Genomic DNA, 25,161 nt, shown 5'->3' on the forward strand with positions numbered 1-25,161 from the left:
TACAGTGCCTTCACACTGTCTCTCCAGATCATTAGTGTTTGAAGGACAAACATAAAAACATAATCTAGAGGTGACTTCTAAATTTTGTTACCAAAGACTGAAATTCCTGTTCCTTTCAACTACTAGAAGCTCAACTAAATTGTTGTCCCAAGGGTTTTTCTCTCACTTACGGTGGCTCTGCAGTGTAGAATTGCATGAAGAGTACCTCCTGACTCTGCTAAAATCCTGTTTAATTGACCCTTGAGATTTTCAAGTGAAAAAAAAAATACTACACATACCAAAAAGTATCAAGTACAGTTTAAAAATACAGATCTGCCTTTTCATGTAATTGTATCTGTAGTTTAGACACTAATCTTGATGAGCTAGTTGGGTTCCAGTTTAACAGTTTTTGGTTTTGCTTGACAGAGCTATAACATTTAAGTCTATGTTTGATTTTTCAAGGGAAATGAGTTAACTTGATAAGTACTGTTTTGTTATCTTTGAACTTTCTCAGGTCTTTGACATTTTGAATTCAGCTGAATTAGTCTGTCTGACGAGACACATTTTATTACCTAAAAATGTAATTGTTGACTGCATGGTTGCTACACATCACAACAGCAGGAATGCAAGCATTTGGCTGGGCTGTGGGCACACCAACAGAGGACAGCTCTCATTTCTTGACTTAAATACTGAAGGATACACTTCTGAGGTAAATCCAGTGCTCTTTAAATCTTTTGTAATTTAAAGCATATACCAGTTAGAAAGTTACTTAGGGAAAATTTTTTAAATTTATTTTTTACAAAGTAAAAATTTACAAATTTTACTTTTACAAAGTAAAAACAAAAGTATAAATTTTTTACAAAGTAAAAAATAAATTAAATAAGAGCCAATGTAGGAATATTATTCAATTAGCCTTCTGTTAGAACAAGAGTATTCAGGGGGACGGAGCAAGATGGCTGAATAGGAACAGTTCCAGTCTCCAGCTCCCAGCGCGAGCGACACAGAAGACCGGTGATTTCTGCATTTTCAACTGAGGTACTGGGTTCATCTCACTAGGGAGTGCCGGACAATCGGTGCTGGTCAGCTGCTGCAGCCCGACCAGCGAGAGCTGAAGCAGGGCGAGGCATCGCCTCACCTGAGAAGCTCAAGGGGGAAGGGAATCCCTTTTCCTAGTCAGGGGAACTGAGACACACAACACCTGGAAAATCGGGTAACTCCCACCCCAATACTGCGCTTTACCAAGGGTCTTAGCAAACGGTCACACCAGGAGATTATATCCCACACCTGGCCGGGAGGGTCCCATGCCCACGGAGCCTCCCTCATTGCTAGCACAGCAGTCTGCAATCTAACGGCAAGGCAGCAGCGAGGCTGGGGGAGGGGCGCCTGCCATTGCTGAGGCTTAAGTACGTAAACAAAGCTGCTGGGAAGCTCGAACTGGGTAGAGCTCACAGCAGCTCAAGGAGGCCTGCCTGTCTCTGTAGACTCCACCTCTGGGGACAGGGTACAGCTAAACAACAACAACAACAACAAAGCAGCAGAAACCTCTGCAGACACAAACGACTCTGTCTGACAGCTTTGAAGAGAGCAGTGGATCTCCCAACATGGAGGTTGAGATCTGAGAAGGGACAGACTGCCTGCTCAAGTGGGTCCCTGACCCCTGAGTAGCCTAACTGGGAGACATCACCACTAGGGGCAGACTGACACCCCACACCTCACAGGGTGGAGTACACCCCTGAGAGGAAGCTTCCAAAGCAAGAATCAGACAGGTACACACACTGTTCAGCAATATTCTATCTTCTGCAGCCTCTGCTGCTGATACCCAGGCAAACAGGGTCTGGAGTGGACCTCAAGCAATCTCCAGCAGACCTACAGCTGAGGATCCTGACTGTTAGAAGGAAAACTAACAAACAGGAAGGACACCCACACCAAAACCCAATCAGTACGTCACCATCATCAAAGACCAGAGGCAGATAAAACCACACGGATGGGGAAAAAGCAGGGCAGAAAAGCTGGAAATTCAAAAAATAAGAGTGCATCTCCCCCTGCAAAGGAACGCAGCTCATCACCAGCAACAGATCAAAGCTGGATGGAGAATGACTTTGACGAGTTGAGAGGAGAAGGCTTCAGTCGATCAAACTTCTCAGAGCTAAAGGAAGAACTACGTACCCAGCGCAAAGAAACTAAAAATCTTGAAAAAAGAGTGGAAGAATTGATAACTAGAATGATTAATGCAGAGAAGGCCATAAACAAACTGACAGAGATGAAAACCATGACACGAGAAATACGTGACAAATGCACAAGCTTCAGTAACCAATTCAACCAACTGGAAGAAAGAGTATCAGCAACTGAGGATCAAATGAATGAAATGAAGTGAGAAGAGAAATCTAAAGAAAAAAGAAGAAAAAGAAATGAACAAAGCCTGCAAGAAGTATGGGATTATGTAAAAAGACCAAATCTCCGTCTGATTGGGGTGCCTGAAAGTGAGGGGGAAAATGGAACCAAGTTGGAAAACACTCTTCAGGATATCATCCAGGAGAACTTCCCCAACCTAGTAGGGCAGGCCAACATTCAAATTCAGGAAATACAGAGAACGCCACAAAGATACTCCTCAAGAAGAGCGACTCCAAGACACATAATTGCCAGATTCACCAAAGTTGAAATGAAGGAAAAAATCTTAAGGGCAGCCAGAGAGAAAGGTCGGGTTAACCACAAAGGAAAGCCCATCAGACTAACAGCAGATCTCTCGGCAGAAACTCTACAAGCCAGAAGAGAGTGGGGGCCAATATTCAACATTCTTAAAGAACAGAATTTTCAACCCAGAATTTCATATCCAGCCAAACTAAGTTTCAAAAGTGAAGGAGAAATAAAATCCTTTACAGACAAGCAAATGTTTAGAGATTTTGTCACCACCAGGCCTGCCTTACAAGAGACCCTGAAGGAAGCACTAAACATGGAAAGGAACAACCGGTACCAGCCATTGCAAAAACATTCCAAAGTGTAAAGACCATCAAGGCTAGGAACAAAATGCATCAACTAACGAGCAAAGTAACCAGTTAATATCATAATGGCAAGATCAAGTTCACATATAACAATATTAACCTTAAATGTAAATGGACTAAATGCTCCAATTAAAAGACACAGACTGGCAAATTGGATAAAGTATCAAGACCCATCAGTTTGCTGTATTCAGGAGACCCATCTCACATGCAGAGACATACATAGGCTCAAAATAAAGGGATGGAGGAAGATTTACCAAACAAATGGAGAACAAAAAAAAGCAGGGGTTGCAATCCTGGTCTCTGATAAAACAGATTTTAAACCATCAAAGATCAAAAGAGACAAAGAAGGCCATTACATAATGGTAAAGGGATCAATTCAACAGGAAGAGCTAACTATCCTCAATATATATGCACCCAATACAGGAGCACCCAGATTCATAAAGCAAGTCCTTAGAGACTTACAAAGAGACTTAGACTCCCATACAATAATAATGGGAGACTTCAACACCCCACTGTCAACATTAGACAGAACAACGAGACAGAAAGTTAACAAGGATATCCAGGAATTGAACTCATCTCTGCAGCAAGCAGACCCAATAGACATCTACAGAACTCTCCACCCCAAATCAACAGAATATACATTCTTCTCAGCACCACATCGCACTTATTCCAAAATTAACCACATAATTGGAAGTAAAGCACTCCTCAGCAAATGTACAAGAACAGAAATTATAACAAACTGTCTCTCAGACCACAGTGCAATCAAACTAGAACTCAGGACTAAGAAACTCACTCAAAACTGCTCAACTACATGGAAACTGAATAACCTGCTCCTGAATGACTACTGGGTACATAATGAAATGAAGGCAGAAATAAAGATGTTCTTTGAAACCAATGAGAACAAAGATACAACATACCAGAATCTCTGGGACACATTTAAAGCAGTGTATAGAGGGAAATTTATAGCACTAAATGCCCACAAGAGAAAGCTGGAAAGACCTAAAATTGACACTCTAACATCACAATTAAAAGAATTAGAGAAGCAAGAGCAACGACATTCAAAAGCTAGCAGAAGGCAAGAAATAACTAAGATCAGAGCAGAACTGAAGGAGATAGAGACACAAAAAACCCTCCAAAAAATCAATGAATCCAGGAGCTGGTTTTTTGAAAAGATCAACAAAATTGACAGACCGCTAGCAAGACTAATAAAGAAGAAAAGAGAGAAGAATCAAATAGACGCAATAAAAAATGATAAAGGGGATATCACCACTGACCCCACAGAAATACAAACTACCATCAGAGAATACTGTAAACACCTCTATGCAAATAAACTGGAAAATCTAGAAGAAATGGATAATTTCCTGGACACTTACACTCTCCTAAGACTAAACCAGGAAGAAGCTGAATCCCTGAATAGACCAATAGCAGACTCTGGAATTGAGGCAATAATTAATAGCCTACCAACCAAAAAAAGTCCAGGACCAGATGGATTCACAGCTGAATTCTACCAGAGGTACAAGGAGGAGCTGGTACCATTCCTTCTGAAACTATTCCAATCAATAGAAAAAGAGGGAATCCTCCCGAACTCATTTTATGAGGCCAACATCATCCTGATACCAAAGCCTGGCAGAGACACAACAAAAAAAGAGAATTTTAGACCAATATCCTTGATGAACATTGATGCAAAAATCTTCAATAAAATACTGGCAAACCGGATCCAGCAGCACATCAAAAAGCTTATCCACCATGATCAAGTGGGCTTCACCCCTGGGATGCAAGGCTGGTTCAACATACGCAAATCAATAAACGTAATCCAGCATATAAACAGAACCAAAGACAAAAACCACATGATTATCTCAATAGATGCAGAAAAGGCTTTTGACAAAATTCAACAGCCCTTCATGCTAAAAACGCTCAATAAATTCGGTATTGATGGGACGTATCTCAAAATAATAAGAGCTATTTATCACAAACCCACAGCCAATATCATACTGAATGGGCAAAAACTGGAAAAATTCCCTTTGAAAACTGGCACAGGACAGGGATGGCCTCTCTCACCACTCTTATTCAACGTAGTGTTGGAAGTTCTGGCTAGGGCAATCAGGCAAGAGAAAGAAATCAAGGGTATTCAGTTAGGAAAAGAAGAAGTCAAATTGTCTCTGTTTGCAGATGACATGATTGTATATTTAGAAAGCCCCATTGTCTCAGCCCAAAATCTCCTTAAGCTGATAAGAAACTTCAGCAAAGTCTCAGGATACAAAATTAATGTGCAAAAATCACAAGCATTCTTATACACCAGTAAAAGACAAACGGAGAGCCAAATCATCAACGAACTTCCATTCACAATTGCTTCAAAGAGAATGAAATACCTAGGAATCCAACTTACTAGGGATGTAAAGGACCTCTTCAAGGAGAACTACAAACCACTGCTCAGTGAAATAAAACAGGACACAAACAAATGGAAGAACATACCATGCTCGTGGATAGGAAGAACCAATATCGTGAAAATGACCATAGTGCCCAAGGTTATTTATAGATTCAATGCCATCCCATCAAGCTACCAATGAGTCTCTTCACAGAATTGGAAAAAACTGCTTTAAAGTTCATATGGAACCAAAAAAGAGCCCGCATTGCCAAGACAATCCTAAGTTAAAAGAACAAAGCTGGAGGCATCATGCTACCTGACTTCAAACTATACTACAAGGCTACAGTAACCAAAACAGCATGGTACTGGTACCAAAACAGAGATATAGACCAATGGAACAGAACAGAGCCCTCAGAAATAATACCACACATCTACAGCCATCTGATCTTTGACAAACCTGAGAGAAACAAGAAATGGGGAAAGGATTCCCTATTTAATAAATGGTGCTGGGAAAATTGGCTAGCCATAAGTAGAAAGCTGAAACTGGATCCTTTCCTTACTCCTTATACGAAAATTAATTCAAGATGGATTAGAGACTTAAATATTAGACCTAATACCATAAAAACCCTAGAAGAAAACCTAGGTAATACCATTCAGGACATAGGCATGGGCAAGGACTTCATGTCTAAAACACCAAAAGCAACGGCAACAAAAGCCAAAATTGACAAATGGGATCTAATTAAACTAAAGAGCTTCTGCACAGCAAAAGAAACTACCATCAGAGTGAACAGGCAACCTACAGAATGGGAGAAAATTTTTGCAATCTACTCATCTGACAAAGGCCTAATATCCAGAACCTACAAAGAACTCAAACAAATTTACAAGAAGAAAACAAACAACCCCATCAAAAAGTGGGCAAAGGATATGAACAGACATTTTTCAAAAGAAGACATTCATATAGCCAACAGACACATGAAAAAATGCTCGTCATCACTGGCCATCAGAGAAATGCAAATCAAAACCACAATGAGATACCATCTTACACCGGTTAGAATGGCAATCATTAAAAAGTCAGGAAACAACAGATGCTGGAGAGGATGTGGAGAAATAGGAACACTTTTACACTGTTGGTGGGATTGTAAACTAGTTCAACCATTATGGAAAACAGCATGGCGATTCCTCAAGGATCTAGAACTAGAAGTACCATATGACCCAGCCATCCCATTACTGGGTATATACCTAAAGGATTATAAATAATGCTGCTATAAAGACACATGCACACGTATGTTTATTGCGGCACTATTCACAATAGCAAAGACTTGGAATCAACCCAAATGTCCATCAGTGACAGACTGGATTAAGAAAATGTGGCACATATACACCATGGAATACTATGCAGCCATAAAAAAGGATGAGTTTGTGTCCTTTGTAGGGACATGGATGCAGCTGGAAACCATCATTCTCAGCAAACTATGGCAAGAACAGAAAACCAAACACCGCATGTTCTCACTCATAGGTCGGAACTGAACAATGAGATCATTTGGACTCTGGAAGGGGAACATCACACACCGGGGCCTATCAATGTTGAGGGGAGAGGGGGGAGGGATTGCACTGGGAGTTATACCTGATGTAAATGATGAGTTGATGGGTGCTGACGAGTTGATGGGTGCAGCACAGCAACATGGCACAAGTATACATATGTAACAAACCTGCACGTTATGCACATGTACCCTAGAACTTAAAATATAATAATAATAAAAAAAAAAGAACAAGAGTATTCAAGAGCTAGTGTGTTTTGCTTTAGGATAACAGTATATGTCTTAGTTCAGCGTCCCCAGAAACACCCTGAGATGTTGCACAAGTGATTTAAAGAAAGAGAATCTTAGAGGGAAGTAAAGGAAGCCAGAAAGGGCAGAGGAAGAAGCTCAGCAGAAATGTGGTTTCTCAGGAGGTCTAGCCTCAGTCTCTGCCCACAAGGAGCTCTGGAGTATGAACAGTAGCACAGAATTTTCCCACCGCCAGGCAAGGGGGCCAGTCTTTTATTCTCACATACTGGTCACTCATTGGCTGCAATCTGCTGGGAGGTGGGGGTAGTGTAACTTACAAGGCATTTCTGGGAAAGCTGCCTCTTGTCATCTGAGGGCATTCTGGGGTAAAGAGCACAGCTCTGAACTATAGTAGCCAACACTCATGGTAGCCAGGGGTGGCATACCTGATGGATAAAGGAGATCCGGGCATGGCTCTACAAGTGGATCAATACATTGTATTGGCAAATATAAGATAAATTTCTAGACTTAAAAGACAACCTAATATTTTGACTGCTGCCTGGAAATAAATATTGTGCCTCGACATTAGTTCTGAAGTTAAATAATATTCTTACATGGTTTGAAGGAATGAGAATTCACACTGAACAATAATTTTTAATTTTACTTTCAGATGTTATCTTGATAGACAAAACTTGTTTGCCAATTAACTCAATTGTTATTGAAAATTAAATAAAATTGGCATTGTTTTTAAAAGTAAATGCAAGAAAGCAAAAAGAGTTAAGTATGTTGATAACAGAATCCTTTATTTTGTACAAGTTCTAGTTGCTTAAGCTTAAATCAAAGCCTTGTAAGAATATTTTCTTTTCTTAACAGGAGGTTGCTGATAGTAGAATATTGTGCTTAGCCTTGGTGCATCTTCCTGTTCAAAAAGAAAGCTGGATTGTGTCCGGGACACAGTCTGGTACTCTCCTGGTCATCAATACCGAAGATGGGAAAAAGAGACATACCCTAGAAAAGATGACTGATTCCATCACTTGTTTGTATTGCAGTTCCTTTTCCAAGCAAAGGTATGGTAGTGAATTTGATCAATGGGGGAAATTACAGACCTTTTAAATGACTTAATTGTGTGCAGAATTGTTATTGCATCAGTAAAGATTGTTCATTTTTAATCCATTTGCATTGGTTTGCATATATTAAAGGGAATTGTGGAAGGTCACAGAGGTATTTGTTATTTTTCTGAATACAGACCTAGCTGAGACAGTTATAAAATAAGTCAACCATTTCTTCAGGCCTACCAGCCCTGCTCCTGGTATTACCTCAACTGTGGCTCTCTCTCTTTACTTCTCCTCAGATCAATGCATCTTTGTAGGGCCTTTTCAAGGATAAATTCTCATTCATTCATTCTTTGAATATGTATGTGTGTGTGTGTGTGTGTGTGTGTGTGTGTGTATAAAAAAGCCCATTGTGTGCCAGGCTTAAACATACCAACTATCTATGAAATTAAGAAAAAAATTAAATAAATGAATTAATAAATTCTGAATTGGTGAAAATGACTTAGCTTTTATGAGTTGCAGGGTTCTTGTCCCAAAGAAATATATCTACATAGCAAAATTTCAGGTGTGAGTTGTAGGTTGGTGTCTGTAATGGGGCAGGATGATTTCCAGGAGGCATTAAGATTATATACCCCATGTATTTCTCTGGGTTAAGTTAGTATTGGAAAAAAAGTATTAGAAAAATGTGAAGCCTGTTTTTGGAACCTGAAATATCAGCTCCACTGGCAGTTTCGGAGTTGAAATTATTTGAATATGGTCAAAGAAAAATTTCAATGGGTGGGATTGGGCCAGGAAGACTTTATTCAAGCCTATCACAACAGGGGAGAGAGATCTGATTGAACTAAACTCCACTGAAACAGAAGGTGGGAGAGTTTTAAGTGCAGGGGTGAGCTAATGGAAAAGTACCTGAGGATGTGTTGTGGGGAAGTGGGAGCAGTTGTCAATGTGATTAGGCCATCTGTGCTTGCTAATTGTCCCTTCTTGAAGGTAGGCTCCTATTCTCCCACAGACACTAGAGAATAGTCGTCCTTCCTTCCTTCCTTCCTTCCTTCCTTCCTTCCTTCCTTCCTTCCTTCCTTCCTTCCTTCCTTCCTTCTTTCCTTCCTTCCTTCTTTCCTTCCTTTTTTTTTGAATGAGTTTTGCTCTTGTTGCCCAAGTTGTAGTGCAATGGCAGGACCTCGGCTCACTGCAACTTCCACCTCCTGAGTTCCAGCGATTCTGTAGCCTCAGCCTCCCGAGTAGCTGGGATTACAGGCATACAACACCAAACCCAGCAAATTTTTTGTATTTTTAGTAGAAATGGGGTTTCACCGTGTCAGCCAGACTGGTCTCGAACTCCTGACCTCAGGGGATCTGCCCACCTCGGCCTCCCAAAGTGCTGGGATTACAGGTGTGAGCCACCTCACCAGGCCTCTTTCTTGATAATTACATTTCAAAGGAATGGCTCCCAAGTCCTTGGAAAAGACATTCCTGGGGTATAAAACTGGAAAGAGTCTGGGAAAAGGGGCAGAGAAAGAATTTATAATTGCAAGTCTTCTAAAGTAAATACTCTAAGAAAAGGGAGGTTAGGAGTTTATAGTTGAGAAGTCTATCTAAAGTTTAATAAAGCGGAGGAGAACATTAAGGCCATTTTAGTCAATGTACATGTTCTTTTTGTAACAATTTCAACATTTTTCCTTTTAGCAAACAAAAAAATTTTCTTTTGGTTGGAACCGCTGATGGCAATTTAGCAATTTTTGAAGATAAAACTGTTAAGGTAAATGTTGAATGCATTCTACATCTAAATTTATTTTAAGTCTTTTGTTTTATATATATCTCACCACCCTCTTATGGGATTATAAACTCCCTGAGAGCAAGAATCATAAATTATGCTTATATTTGTATTGCTTCATAAAGTCTTGCACACAGTAGATCCTCTGAAAATACTTGCTGATTGACTGTATATTTTATATGAATGAACTAAGAATAAGATGATAAATGACATCTGACTGATAATGTTAGGAATGGAAATAATTCAATTTGTACAGATTTGTATCTGAGGCAGATAAGATAATTCCTTATAAATATATTGTGGGAAAAAAAACCAAAAAGATACTTAAGTTTTAAATATGAGTTGCCATTAACTTTTTCTTAAGCATTGAAGAAATCATTTAATTTTGTGTTCTTCAGATTCTTATTTAGTCATTAAAGCATTTATTCCTCTATCCATCTATTCATCTTTGGTTCCATCTATTCACTCTACTTCCTACCCGTTCATTCTCCTATTACCAAAAAGCTTATTATCTGAGGAGAGACATGGAAGTAGAGTATAATAACCCTTAGGTTATTTCTTATGTAATTTTTACATGGGGAAAAAGAATAGATTGAATGTAACAATAATATTTTGAATATGACTTAAATTTTTTAATATATAGTATTTGTACATATTTATGGGGTACATGTGCTATGCTGTTACATGCATAGAATGTCTAATGATCCACTCAGGGTGGTTAGGATATCCATCACCATGAGCATTTATTTCTATGTGTTGAGAACATTTCAAGTCTTCTCTTCTAGTTATTTTGAAATGTTTTTAACTGTAGTCACTTTATTGTACTATTGAACATTAGAACTTATTCCTCCTATCTAACTCTGTGTTTGTACCCATTAACCAGCCTCTCTTCATCCTCCCCTTCTCCCACACACCCATATCCTTCCAAGCCTCTGATAACTATCATTCTACTCTCTACCTCCATGAGATCAACTTTTTTAGCTCCCACATATGAGTGAGTACACGTGATATTTGTCTTTCTGTGCTTGGCTTATTTCACTTAACATAATGACCTCCAGTTCCATCCATGTTGCTGTATATGACATGATTTCTTTCCTTTTTATGGTCAAATGGCATTCCATTATGTAAACACACACATTTTCTTTATGCATTCATTCATTCATGGGCACTTAGGTTGATTCCATTTTTTAGCTATTGTGAATAGTGCTGCAATAAACATGGGTATATAGGAATCTCTTTGATATACTGGTTCCCTTTCCTTTAGATTAGTATCAGTAGTGACATTGTTGGATTGTATGGTAGTTCTATTTGTAGTTTTTTGGAGAAATCACCGTTCTGTTTTCCGTAGTGGCTATAGTAATTTACATACCCACCAACAGCATATGGGCATTCCGTTTTTTCCACATCCTTGCCAGAATGTTATTTTTTGTCTTTTTTACAATAGTCATTCTAACCGGGTGAAGAAGATCTCAGTGTGGTTTTCATTTGCATTTTTACTGATGATTAGTTAATGTTGAGCATTTTTTTTCATATATCCATTGGCCATTACTATGTCTTCTTTTGGAAATGTTTATTTAGATCCTTTGCAAACTTCTTGTTTTGTTTTAAGACAGGGTCTCGCTCTCTCACCCAGGCTGGAGCACAGTGGCATGATCATAGCTCACTGCAGCCTTGACCTTCTGCACTCAAGTGATCCTCTAACATCAGCTTCACGAGTAGCTGGCACTACAGTCATGTGCCACCATACCTGGCTATTTATTTTTATTTTTTGTGGAGATGGGACCCCACTATGTTGTCCAGACTGATCTCAAACTCCTGGGCTCAAGCAGTCCTCCTGCCTCATCTTCTCAAAGTGCTGGGATTACAGGCATGAGCCACCGCACCCCGCCCTTTGTCTACTTTTCAATGGGGTTCTTTTTTTTTTTTTTTTCTGTTGAGTTGCTTTTTCGAGTTTCTTGTGTATTCTGGATGAATAGTTTGCAAATATTTCCTCCCATTCAACAGATCGTCTCTATATTGTTGATAGTTTCCTTTGAGAAGCTTTTTAGTTTATTATTGTCCCATTTGTCTATTTTTGTTTTTGTTGCCTGTGCTTTTGGGATCTTAACCATAAACTCTTTGTCTAGATCAACGTTCTGAAATGTTTCCCCTGTTTCCTTCTAACAGTTTCATAGCTTCTGGTCTTACATTTAAGTCTTTAATCCATCTTGAGTTGATTTTTGTAAATGGTGAGAGAGTGGGGTCTAGTTTCATCCTTCTGCAGACTGATATCCAGCTTTTCCAGCACAATTTTTTGAAGGTGGTTTTCTTTCTCTCATGTATGCTTTTGGTGCCTTTGTTGAAAATCAGTTGACTCTAAATATGTGGGTTTATTTCTGGGTCCTCTACATTGGTCTATGTATCTGTGTTTTTGCCAACACTGTGCTGTTTTGGTTACTCTAGCCTTGTAATATATTTTCAAGTCAGGTAGTGTGATGCCTCCAGCTTTGTTCTTTTTGCTCAGGATTGTTTTGGCTATTTTGGCTCTTTTTTGGTTTTATAATTTTTTTTTCTATTTCTGTGAGAAATATCTTTGGAGCTTTCATGGGAATTTCATTGAGTCTGTAGATTGCTTTGGGTAGTATGGTCATTTTAACAATATTAATTCTTCCAGTCTGTGAGCATGAATATCTTTCCATGTGTTTGTGTCCTCTTCAATTTCTTTCATGTTTTTCAGGTTTCCTTAAAGAGATTGTTCATCATCTTGGTTAAATTTATTCCTAGGTGTTTTATTAATTTTTTGTAGCTACTTTAAATGGGATTGCTTTCTTGATTTTTCAGCTACTTTGTTCTTGTGTAGATATGCTACTAATTTCTGTATGTTGGTTTTGAATCCTTTATTGTCCTTATTTATCAGAACTAAGAGGTTTTTTTTGATGGAACCTTTAGGTTTTTGAGTTTTAATTTTAATATCTCTAATCATTTAAGATGGAAAGTCGTTTTTTGAAAGCACAGATTTTTAGTGTTTTATTCTGTGGATACTCAATTTGCTGAGTGTGTTTTCTTTTTTTTGACAAAGCTTGAAGGAGCTGCTCCTTTGAAGATACTAAATATAGGAAATGTCAGTACTCCATTGATGTGTTTGAGTGAATCCACAAATTCAACAGAAAGAAATGTAATGTGGGGAGGATGTGGCACAAAAATTTTCTCCTTTTCTAATGATTTCACCATTCAGAAACTCATTGAGACAAGAACAAGCCAACTGTAAGTTTTTTTTATTTGTACAAGTAATTTGTCAATATCTTTATGTTTATTCCTTATAATCATTAATAATACTGTTGATAATTCATAAGGAAGATCTTTTAAATTGCATAATTTATTTCTATCATAAAATTAAACATTCATTATAAAAAATTTTAAAAATTTCAAAAAGCAGAAGAGTATTTTTAAAAAGTCACTCAGCCTAATATATGGTAATGTATAGCCTAATATATAGCCTAAACATACTTTTAGGGATAAAATATGTAAACCCATTGTAATCTTAGTAGTATTTATCAATCTAAAATTTTAAACAATTTTTATTATCTGTGTTTCAAATTAGACATGAAATTGGAAGACAATCAACTCTGTATTTTACCAAATTCATAGACTTTATGTATGCAATTTGGGTAATTTCCATTAAGTATTGATTGTAGGAAAGATAGACAGCAAGTATTCTTGCTTGTCTCAAGTTGTTTCTAGATTTGATAGTTATACAGATGTCTACTAACAACCAAGTTAGTGATACCAGTTTCAAACAAGAGTAAAATAAAATATTAATATAAACCTCTTTCAAGTTTGTTTTTTTCAGTTGTATTTTAATCAAATCTTTGCCATTGGTCCTTATTTATCACATTCCTCAGTGATAAGCAGTGTAGGATTGTGGATAAGAGCATAAACCGTAGTTCACCTATTGCTTTGCCATCTATTGGTTTTGTGAACTTGGGCAATAACCTTTCACATCTTCAGTCATCTCTTACCTGAGGATTGTAATATTCTCTATCTCAAAGGGATATTTGGAGGAGTAAATAAGAACATTAATATATGGAACTTAATTAACGTAATGACCAGCACCTGATAAGCTGTCAATAAACATTAGCTATTGTTATTATTATTATTATTAGCTTTGAGTCACAAATCCCTACCTTAGAGAATATCCTAGTTTCCCAATATCCATCTAATTGCCCAAGATTGGCACTTGGGAGTAATCTTTGACTCCTTTGTTTTTGCTCCCTTTATCCACTTGACCCTCCTAATTGTCATTCAAATCTTTGTACTTCTCACTGTTCTCAGTGCTGCTACCATAGGCTGGACTGCCATCCATCATCTGTGGCCACATTAACAAGAGCATCCAGTTCTCATCCTCTGATTACACTCTCTTCCACCTATTTTCAGCATTGCAGACAGAGGGACCTTTCTAAAATGTACGTCAATCTGATGCAATTCTCCTGCTTAAAACCCTTCGGTGGCATCCCATTGTCCTTTATATGAAGTCCAAATTCCTTAAGATAGCCTACTGAGCCCTTCATAATTCAGTGCTTGCTTAGCTGTCTAGATTCATATTTTGCAACCTTCTTGTCATCTGTGCTTTACCCAAACTGAAATTGACTCAGATCTCTAAGATAACCTGTTACCTTTCACCCCCAGCCTTTGAATGTAGTATTCTCTTTACCTGGATAACTATTATACACCCTGCCTATTTCAGTCCAAATGCCACTTGCTCTGAGTGGCAGGTTAGGTAACTTTGTGCTTCCATTGCATCTATTGTTTTCCATCACAATAGCTGTTTTATTTTTATAATTGTATTTTTTAAAGTAGTTTCTTAATACCACTACATCTACTGGTTTTCAACATTGGCTGTGCAGTTAGAAACCACTAGGTAGCTGAAAATAATGATACCTGGGCCCTACCTCAGACTAATTAAATCAGATCAGTTAAGCCTGGGATGGGGATCAGACTTGTTTTTTTTTTCAGGTTCTCAAGTGATTCTAAAGTATATTCGAGGTTAAGATATACTGTAGACTGCAATGTATTGTAAGTTCCCATGAATGAGGATTTTTATTTCTGTGTGTACATATTTGTTTACTAGTGTGTGGTTAACATTTAGATCAACTCATTTTCATTCTGTAACACCCACTTTTTAAAAAATGAATGTAAAAATGTATTTTATTATTTTTATCTTTCAAATTTTATTTTAGACTCCAAGGGTACATGTGCAGGTTTGTTAACAAAGGTATAGTGAGTGATGCTGAGGTTTGGAATACAACTCAACTCACAACCCAGCAAGTGAGCATAGTACTCGATAGGTAGTTTTTCATCCTTTTTCCCCTTCCTGTAATTTCCACTTTTAACCTAATTATACAAGCCTGAAAACCTTTAAAAAGAAAGGGCCTCCAGTTTATTTTTTTATTTCATAAGACATTTTATGGGCTCATGGATATCAATTAACTCCTTAAAGTTCCATATAAGATTTGGAGCACAGATGCTTTACTAGAGAGCATCCATAAAGATCAAGCTCTCAAAGATGTTCATCTCCCAAAAGAGATTGGGACTTAGTTGCATAAACACTTAGAGAGAAATATTTGCTCTCTTCTGAACAAGTAGCTCCTGTGGCCTTGATCTCTACCCCACGAAACAGACATCACATCACGAATCAGAGGTTGCCTCATTATCAGTACCCTCATCATCATCAATACACACCGACTGAGAGGCATATTGAGTAATGAAAGATGACTGCCTTTGAAGCCAGAAGACTGCACAACTTTTGGAGTTCTAGGTCTGCAACATGTTTTTAGTCCTAGGTCAGCAAGCATGACGTCAGTAGTCATGGAACCCTAAGCAAATTATTTAGCATTTGTACGTTTCTTTCTACAATTAAAAACATTGAGATTTGTCATATTTTATGTTTTTTTAATTAAGGATCAAACAAGATAACACACAAAAGTATTTTATAAAATATGAAAATTCCCTGCAAAACTTTATCCTAATTGGAACTATTTTCTATTAAATACAGCAAACATCCAGGAAGGCGTTACCTAAAACGTGGTGGCTCTCTGACAACACATCATATTTTTATCTCCTTTTCCAGAATAGAAAGAAAAGGGGGAGAAAAAAAATCTTCCTGCTCTAGGATGTACTAATGATTGTTGAATCATTATGGTATTTTCATGTTATCTATCTGATTTAAATGCAATTTTGACTATTTTTACTTATTCCTGGTTGTTCATTCATACTGGAGTGCCGTCTATCCCCCACTTCACACACTGCTTGGTATATCAGAGGTGCTTATCTGTGCAACTCTTCACTGGACGAGGGTTATGTAGAAAATACATCATCCTCATCCTTATGAAATTACACTCATAATCTAGTGTGAGGGATGCCCTAATAAAGACAACTTTATATTTAATAAGGTCTATAATATGACAGTGACACCAGTGGGGAAAAGGGACTGGTTAGTCTATTTTGATAGGTCAGGGAAGAAATCCAGAGGAGCTGACATTTAAGTTAATCCTCAAAGGCCAAGTAGGAGTTTGCCGTGTTGATGTGGCCCATGGTAGCCAATCTGTTTGTGAAATATGTACAATGTCAGATGCCTTAGGTTGAAAGGGAAATATTTTAAGGTGTTTGTAATTTTTCTTTATGTTTAAAAGGGGAAAATGGCAAATATTTTACTTTCTGTTTATGTTTGAATGATGTGGATTTTTGTTTCCTATAATTTGACTGGCTCAACTGCAAAGATATACCTTGCTTTAAAATTTGAAGACACTGCAACTAAATTTTTTTTCAACATTTTATATTTTATAACTCTAGATATAAAAGGCTAATGCTTAGTTTTCTGAGCATTCATGAAACAAAGTTTTGCAATGACATTCAAAAGTTACAGATATAATAATATTTCCTTCAGAAATTTAGATATAGTATAAAATTCTACAAAGAGCCACATAGAATTGAAACTAAAAGTAAGACCAAAGTAAACATTGGACATAATCTTTATTTTATTATCAAGAGAAATTAGTATAAAGTAACCAAAAGTATGTAAAATACCAAAGCATGTTATATATTCAATTCAGAATTGTTAGGGAAGAATATGAAATAATTGCAATAGTCTAGCTTGTTTAGTTTTCAAAATAGTATTTTTACATGCATTAAGAACTAAGGTTGTATTACACGTAGAAATTTTAAGAAGAAAACAAATAGTGATGACTTTCTATTTTTTTTTCTCTGTAGGTTTTCTTATGCAGCTTTCAGTGATTCCAACATCGTAACAGTGGTGGTAGACACTGTTCTCTATATTGCTAAGAAAAATAGCCCTGTTGTGGAAGTGTGGGATAAGAAAACTGAAAAACTCTGCGAACTAATAGACTGTGTGCACTTTTTAAGGTTAATTCATTGGCTTTTAAGTTTATTTCCAAAAGAATTATCTTTGCACTTCATGTGTCGCAGAGGAAGGATTTGTCTTCCTTTTTGCCTCTGAATAGGGAATTTTTTAAAAATGCAGAAAAAAATTTGTAATGCTTCTCAGCACCAGCTCTTCAAATCAGGAACATTTTGTCTTGGGAAAATAAAAAAATAGGAGCATAATATGCATAGTTTTTTCACGGTATTATAAAGAATGCTCTCGAATGAAAATAGTATATTATTGAAAATGAGCATACTGGAGTCTCTGCTAGCTTTGATGTAGTTGTGTCACAGTGTCAAATATACTATTTATAATTAAATTATGGGCCCCAGGATTATCTGCTCAAAGAAAAAGAGTCACAAAATAATAGACGAATATGGGGGGAAACACAATGGACTCAGCAAGGCACTAACTAAGGAGTTGGGATCAAGACCCCAGAATGAGAGCATAGTGCTTAGTCTGATGCAGCCAGTGAGTGACAAATCCATAGCAAGCACATTCTTTCTGTGCTGGTGCTAAGAAACAGGACCATTTTCAAGCTTATTTGCTAGCCACTTTATATTTTTATTTTGTTTTGGTTTTACCTTATAGATCTGTGATACTCTTAAGAACATTTGAGATTACACACTGTGTCTGTAAAAGGAGACTTCAAAGTTTCCTTTCTTAGATTCATCTGACAGTTTTTCTCTCGATTGTGAGAAGGGCTCACAGTTTATGTTCAGAAGAACCAACAGGTCTCCTTGATAAAGGATTCCTTACTTCCTGAAGTACCAAAATGATTAGGATTCTTTTATTTCTGGACACTTCATTTTGGTCGTGAATTAGACTATTCACTGGTTCTGGGAAAAAATCCAGTGGTTTGTATGGATATCTCTTACATGTGAATGACTATAATTTTATGTTCCTTTGTAACACTGAGACATCATGTAAAGCTTTTGAATCTAACTTTTTTTTCTTTATCCTGGGCACATGCATGCTATTTTTACTGAATTAGATAGCTTTGGTATTTATAAAAATTGTATCCCTCTCATTCATAATTTCCTGAAAATGAAGGGCTATTGTTGTCTTTGATAATTTATGCTTCAAGTAAAGAAATGTGGCTCTTTGGCATTCTGTGTTTAGCAAAATTTGCTTTGTATAATTTTAATGATGCATAATGTGTGGTGTCATGTTTTCATAATTTAAAATGTTATTTATGTTTTCATATATAAATAGCATTTATGTCTTAACTGGTGGTAAAATTATTAATGTATACTTTATGGTTCTAGGGAGGTAATGGTAAAAGTAAACAAGGAATCAAAACACAAAATGTCTTATTCTGGGAGAGTGAAAGCTCTCTGCCTTCAGAAGAACACTGCTCTTTGGATAGGAACTGGAGGAGGCCATATTTTACTCCTGGATCTTTCAACTCGTCGAGTTATACGTATAATTTACAACTTTTGTGATTCGGTCAGAGTCATGATGACAGCACAGCTAGGCAAGTTTCTTTCCTTTAGATATTTTTCATATTCTCTAAGTGTTATAAAATATGCCTTTATTTTACATTTACTTTTTCTCTGCACTTTCCAGTGTCATTTGGATGGTCTTGGAGGTTCACACAATGAAACATAAGACTGGTGTAAATTGTGAATAGGGTCATTACAGAAATGGTGGGAGTAAATGCTCTCAGTCTCATAAGAGAAGCAGATTACTGCAGCTGAACACTCAGTTTGGGTCTTACTTGCTTTTTTCCTTTTTACCTAAGGCAAAAATGGGAAATACATAGTGTTGAATATATTTCACTTTTTGAGCAAAGAAAATAAAGAAAATGTTTATTTTAATCATAGTCTAGCCTCCCACACTTGTTAAAGAATCTCATTTAGTTTTGCATTCTATAACAAATCTTTATTCTTGCAGCAATACATGCTGAACCACACAACCTACAAATATTGACAAATCATGTTTTACTGAAACTTTGTCTTTTTTTGCTTCTATTTTTCTATTTAAATATGATGAAATCGTGATAGCACATAAAATATATTTTCTGCATAAATATATTTGTGTCTTCCTTTGATAATAATTTGATTTAGAAAATAACAATAAAAGCACATATACAAAAGTTTACAAAAACAACACTATGGGGTTTAATTCCGAAAAAAACTAGAATTTATGTAACTTTAGCAAATAATTAATGAATGTTTTGAACGTGGTGAAGAAAATAGACTCATTACAAGTATGTGTGAAAGAGGAACATGTGTTTCTCTAGCACCTTCACCTCTTTTTCATTTATAGACGTTAGAGTTGCACAGAAGGAGTTAGAATTAGATACTCTTAATGACTGTGAACTATTAAGATACATGTCCACACAAGCAGAGCAGTAGGTATCTCAATGGGTTGTCTCCATAGTCTTATTCTACCAAAGTTGTTGCATTCTCTAGTTGAATTGTATGTACTTTGGGACCCAAATAGCTTGCTTATAACTGAAGTTATAGTGGAATTTCAATGGGTTACAGTTTGATTTTAAAATAAAGATCAATTTGAACATAGCCTACAAGGTGCTGCGTGAGCTGGCTTCACTGTACCTCTCCTGCCTCCATCATCTACCGCATTCCTACCAGATCTTTCTCGTCTAGATGAACATCCAATTCTTCTTAATTACTGTGCTATATTTTGCCTCAGGGATTTGCACATGCTGTTTATTTCTTTGCTTAAAGTAGTTTTTTTAATGCTTAGTTAACTCAACGCTTTGAAATGTTAGCTCCTGTGTCAAAACCTCTGAGAAGCCAACACTGATTAGGTCAAAGTTCCCACTTTGGGTTCCCATAACAGCTTTCTTGCATAGTTGTGATCATAGTCATATTTTTTTTTCATTAATACTAGTCTCTTCACTAGAATATAAACACCAAGCAGGTTGGGTTAGTGTGTTTTGGTTTACCCCTTTATTCCCAGGATCTAGCCTAGGACTTACATAGAAGACTTTTGATGCAAATTTGTTGAATAAATTAGTGAATGATTTGAGAAGAAAATATGATATTTTGACATCAGTATATCCATCCATCTAAGTGTCCATCTAAATACTCTCATTTGTACCTTACCGTATCCAAAGAACTTTTCACACACATTACTTCATTTAACATTGTAACTTTGGGGAGGGTAATGTATAAATACTAAGCCTATTTTATAGAAAGGTTAAGCTGTTTTCTCAGACTCACATAATTAAGAGTTGCAGCAAGGAGTGGATCACGGATTTTGTTACTTTTTTTTAATGCTGGCCTTTATTCAATATAATTTAAGGGTCACCTGGAAAATAGAACTGTGAATTCAGTTCCAAGGTATTTGTGTCTTAGACTATGAACAACTTTAATTTTTTTCAGACCAGCTTAATATATAGTTTTAACGGAAAACTTCCATATTTTGTTTTTGTAAAGGGAGCCTTAAAAATGTCATGCTGGTATTGGGCTATAACCGGAAAAGTACTGAAGGTACACAACAGCAGAAAGGTAACATTTAAAAGGATACTGTATTCCAAACAGTGCAATGTTTGGAATGATGGTAACATATTATGTGTTTTATAAATTTGTAGAAAATATTACATATGGTATAATCAAGAATTTTAATTGGTAGTTTATAGGATAAAGAACTTAGGTGTAAACTTTCAAAATTACAAGTGATATGAAGTGTTAAATATTTATATTTTCAGATGAAGTAGAGGTGTCAATCACTAGCTCAACCTTAAACTAAATGTGAATATTTTTTACAACTTACCTATATCTACATAATGTTTAATTTTGAACAGTGTTTGAAAAGCTTTATTTCTTTTAGATTATGAAATGTTAATTTATTAAATGTCCACACTCTTCTTGAAATTTATTAGTTTCTATAATGTATTATAAAAATTGTCCAAGTACAGTTTTTTATAAATAATTATTTAGTGCATTAGTTATAGCTGTGTTTATATATACATTTATCTAAGTCAACTATAAAAAAAAACATAAGCCAAACTGAAATAAAATAAGAATGTTTTATGGTGGATCTTTGAAGCTTGATTTCATTTTTTTCTTTTTCTAGAGATACAATCTTGCTTGACTGTTTGGGACATCAATCTTCCACATGAAGTGCAAAATTTAGAAAAACACATTGAAGTGAGAAAAGAATTAGCTGAAAAAATGAGAGGAACATCTATTGAATAGGAGAGAAACAGGAATTGTCTTTGGATAGGAAAATTATTCTCTTGTAAATATTTATTTAAAAATGTTCACATGAAAAGGGTACTCACATTTTTTGAAATAGCTCATGTGTATATGAAGGAATGTTATATTTTTAATTTAAATATATGTAAAAATACTTACCAGTAAACGTATATTTTAAAGAACTATTTAAAACACAATGTTGTATTTCTTATGAATACCAGTTACTTTTGTGCATTAATTAATGAAAATAAATCTGTGAAATACCTAATTTAAGTACTCATACTAAAATTTATAAGGCCGATAATTTTTTTGTTTTCTTGTCTGTAATGAAGATAAACTTTACTTTAAATTCTGTGCTTAAGACAAGACTATTGCTTGTTGATTTTTCTAGAAATCTGCAAGGTAGAATGAAAATATTAAGACAGTTTCCCGTGTAATGTATTCCCTCTTAGATTGCTTTGAAATGCACTATCATATATGCTTGCAAATATTCAAATGAATTTGCACTAATAAATTCCTTTGTTGGTATGTGAATTCTCTTTGTTGCTGTTGCAGACAGTGCATCTTACACAACTTCACTCAATCCAAAAGAAAACTCCATTAAAAGTACTAATGAAAAAACATGGCATACTGTCAAAGTCCTCATATCTAGGATATGAGGAGAGTTCCTGTGTCTTTCCTAGACATGATAGAGTTGTTTTTCAACTCTGTCTTTGAGTATGGATACCCTGAATTTTGTATAATTAGTGTAAATACAGTGTTCAGTCCTTCAAGTGATATTTTTATTTTTTTATTCATACCATTAGCTACTTGTTTTCTAATCTGCTTCATCCTAATGCTTATATTCATCTTTTCCCTAAATTTGTGATGCTGCAGATCCTACATCATTCAGATAGAAACTTTTTTTTTTTCAGAATTATAGAATTCCACAGCTCCTACCAAGACCATGAGGACAAATATCTAACACTTTTCAGTTGCTGAAGGAGAAAAGAGCTTTAGTTATGATGGATAAAAATATCTGCCACCCTAGGCTTCCAAATTATACTTAAATTGTTTACATAGCTTACCACAGTAAGAGTATCAGGGCCAAATACCTGTGTAATAATTTGAGGTCATTTCTGCTTTAGGAAAAGTACTTTTGGTAAATTCTTTGGCCCTGACCAGTATTCATTATTTCAGACAATTCCCTGTGATAGGACAACTAGTCTATTTAATATTCTCAGAACTTATGGCATTTGACTATATGAAAACTTTAAATTTATTTATATTCAGGGTGATCAAATTCTTAAACATGAAAGATTTTCTGTATTTTAAAGGAACCCATGCTTTAACTTGCTACGTAATTAACGACAACAAAAAAAATACAGTAGAGCTCTTTGTTCCAGTGTTATCTCTTTCATTGTTACTTTGTATGTATTTGCAAATTTTTTTACCAAAGACAAACACAAAAATAGAATACTGTATTTACATGGAATAATAAAATTTTTAAAAGCATGTTTATGAATTTTTAAACTTTGTGATAGTGTTTTGCTTTTCACATATGGGTCTGTTATCCACCTCAAAGGAAACTTTGTATATTAATTTGTTTATGGAACATTCCACGATAAGAAAGTGCAACTAAAGTTTTTTCTTGAGAACTTACGAAATATTTAAATTTACTTTTCTATAATACGTATAGTTGCCAGGATCCCAGGACAAAATCTGATGGGTATGAAACATTCTATTTTCAAGTTCTCTTAAAAATTTTTTGTGAGTAAATTTGTTTGCTCTTGAGTACTGAAACAAAATATAAGACTTTAGAGCAAATGATATATACAAAAAATAGGCACAGTCACTTCAAGTGTTTTCTGATTAGAAGCCTAAAATAACCTGCTAATTATGATCAAAATACAAACATATTATCATAACAGAAAATATTCTTTTGGGAAAATTTTGAATTCAAAAAAGGGCGCCTCTCTGACTCTAATTCCCTCTATCGATTATGTGTGAACTATTTTAACTAAAATGCAACTTATTTTTCATCAAGGCAGTGAAATATGTTGATGAAACAGCAGAATTAACAAAAGAAGATTGTGAACTTTCCTAAGTTAAATGTAAGGATGCAAATGTTCTAATATTGAGGGGAGATAAAATTCAAAACCGTTGGGACTTTGCTTCTTTATCCATCACTTTGAGTAGCTTAACACCTAACCTGGTAAATTGAATGTTTTTCATGGAGGCTCATCAGCAATTCAGTAAAATAGTAAACTATGTCAACTCGGGAGAAACTGACATCCTCATTCTCCATGCCAGCCAGTTGCTGATCCAGGGTATCATTGTTTCTAATAACAATTCAGAATCTGGCTGCTTAAAGGCACCTAGGTACTTGGTTCTTTCTAATTTGTCAAGGAATTTGGAGTGATCCTATCACCTTGATTTCAAGCAAGAGACAGTCACCTGACCCAAAGGCCTGCTGTCTGAACACACTCTGAGTGAGTGAGCAGAGATGTGATGGTTCTCTCTATGTGCTGCCGCCACACTGCTCTTGATTTCTACCCTTACCTGGGAAGTCTCTACTTGATGTCTGTCTCAGGCTAAGAAAAAGAGAAGATAAAGGGAATGAGTATTAGCATCTGGATCATGGGGCTGCTTCTTGGCCTCTATGAGAATCCACTGTTTCACAGCAATCAGGGCCTACAAAACTAGATGTTATAGAGTAAACAAGAGGTATCATTCTGACCTGGGCTTCACCACATTTACGCACTGAACACTCCCAAGAGAAGGTTGTTACCATTTATTTATGAAAATACCAAACTCCGATACATACTCTATTAGAAGTATTATGGAAAAGTAGAGCATATGTCTACCTGGCCAGAGAATAGAGGATCCGGATCACAAAAAAAGTACAAATATTTAAACAGAGACTTAGGACAAATGGGCATTCAACAATTTCCAGAGTGAAATAACATTCTAGGCAGATGATGACACATGTGCTGTCTTAGGAACTTGAGCTTATTTTGAAAGCATCCCTATCAAATACATGCTGAAATTTGTGACAAGTTCCCATTCCTTACAGTACTTACGGGATACACTTAAGTGACTGAAGATGCAAGAGAAGTATATATTTGTGTATGAATATAGCACTTTTATCATTAATTGGGAGATTATAAAGTTAATGAGCTGTTCTTTGCAGAGGGAGTATTTGTTAGGATGAAATGGGGAGAGATGTTTCAAACACCAAGTTTATCTTATAGGTTAAGAAATCGTAGAAGGAATTCATGACTTTATGTATATGTACAATATATGACAAGAGATTTCCCTATCTCCTTGCAAAATAAGCACAAAGTAACGAACTCAAAGCTTGTGCTATTATGATAAAAGTTTAAAAGGTTAGTACATAGCAGAAATGTGACATACTATAATGGGGGTCCAGGGGATAAAATATTTGCAAACTGATTCTCCCATGTTGGCCCTGTTTTGATTTCCTACTATGTTATGTAACACAAATGAGATCGTACGTTACAGTAATAAGGCAACCACTGATAGAAGCTGCATGCAGGCAAAAGAGTGTTCTCTGATCATAAGCTTAGTTTAGTTGGATCCTTGCTGCATTCACTAAATTAATAAATCTGTGCTAGTATTGAATCAGGAAATCTCTGCCACA

General features: G+C 36.0%; 1 protein-coding gene across 20 annotated transcripts in view; it reads left to right on the top strand.

Annotated features, from left to right (window-relative positions):
• LRRK2 (leucine rich repeat kinase 2) overlaps positions 1 to 22,052 on the top strand; it is a 145,856-nt gene extending 123,804 nt beyond the window's left edge. For 5 of the 20 annotated variants that reach the window (XM_031650161.1, XM_031650162.1, XM_031650160.1 and 2 more), the window contains 9 exons: positions 494 to 688; positions 7,983 to 8,176; positions 9,845 to 9,917; positions 12,991 to 13,175; positions 14,925 to 14,984; positions 17,178 to 17,330; positions 18,618 to 18,826; positions 20,757 to 20,828; positions 21,397 to 22,052. In XM_031650161.1, coding sequence (XP_031506021.1) covers positions 494 to 688; positions 7,983 to 8,176; positions 9,845 to 9,917; positions 12,991 to 13,175; positions 14,925 to 14,984; positions 17,178 to 17,330; positions 18,618 to 18,826; positions 20,757 to 20,828; positions 21,397 to 21,518 — 1,263 coding nt within the window. In that variant the 3' untranslated portion in view covers positions 21,519 to 22,052. 20 annotated transcript variants of the gene reach the window in all.
• Positions 22,053 to 25,161: the final 3,109 nt, after the last annotated feature.

Source organism: Papio anubis, chromosome 9 (genome assembly GCF_008728515.1).
Source record: "Papio anubis isolate 15944 chromosome 9, Panubis1.0, whole genome shotgun sequence".
Classification (NCBI taxonomy): domain Eukaryota; kingdom Metazoa; phylum Chordata; class Mammalia; order Primates; family Cercopithecidae; genus Papio; species Papio anubis.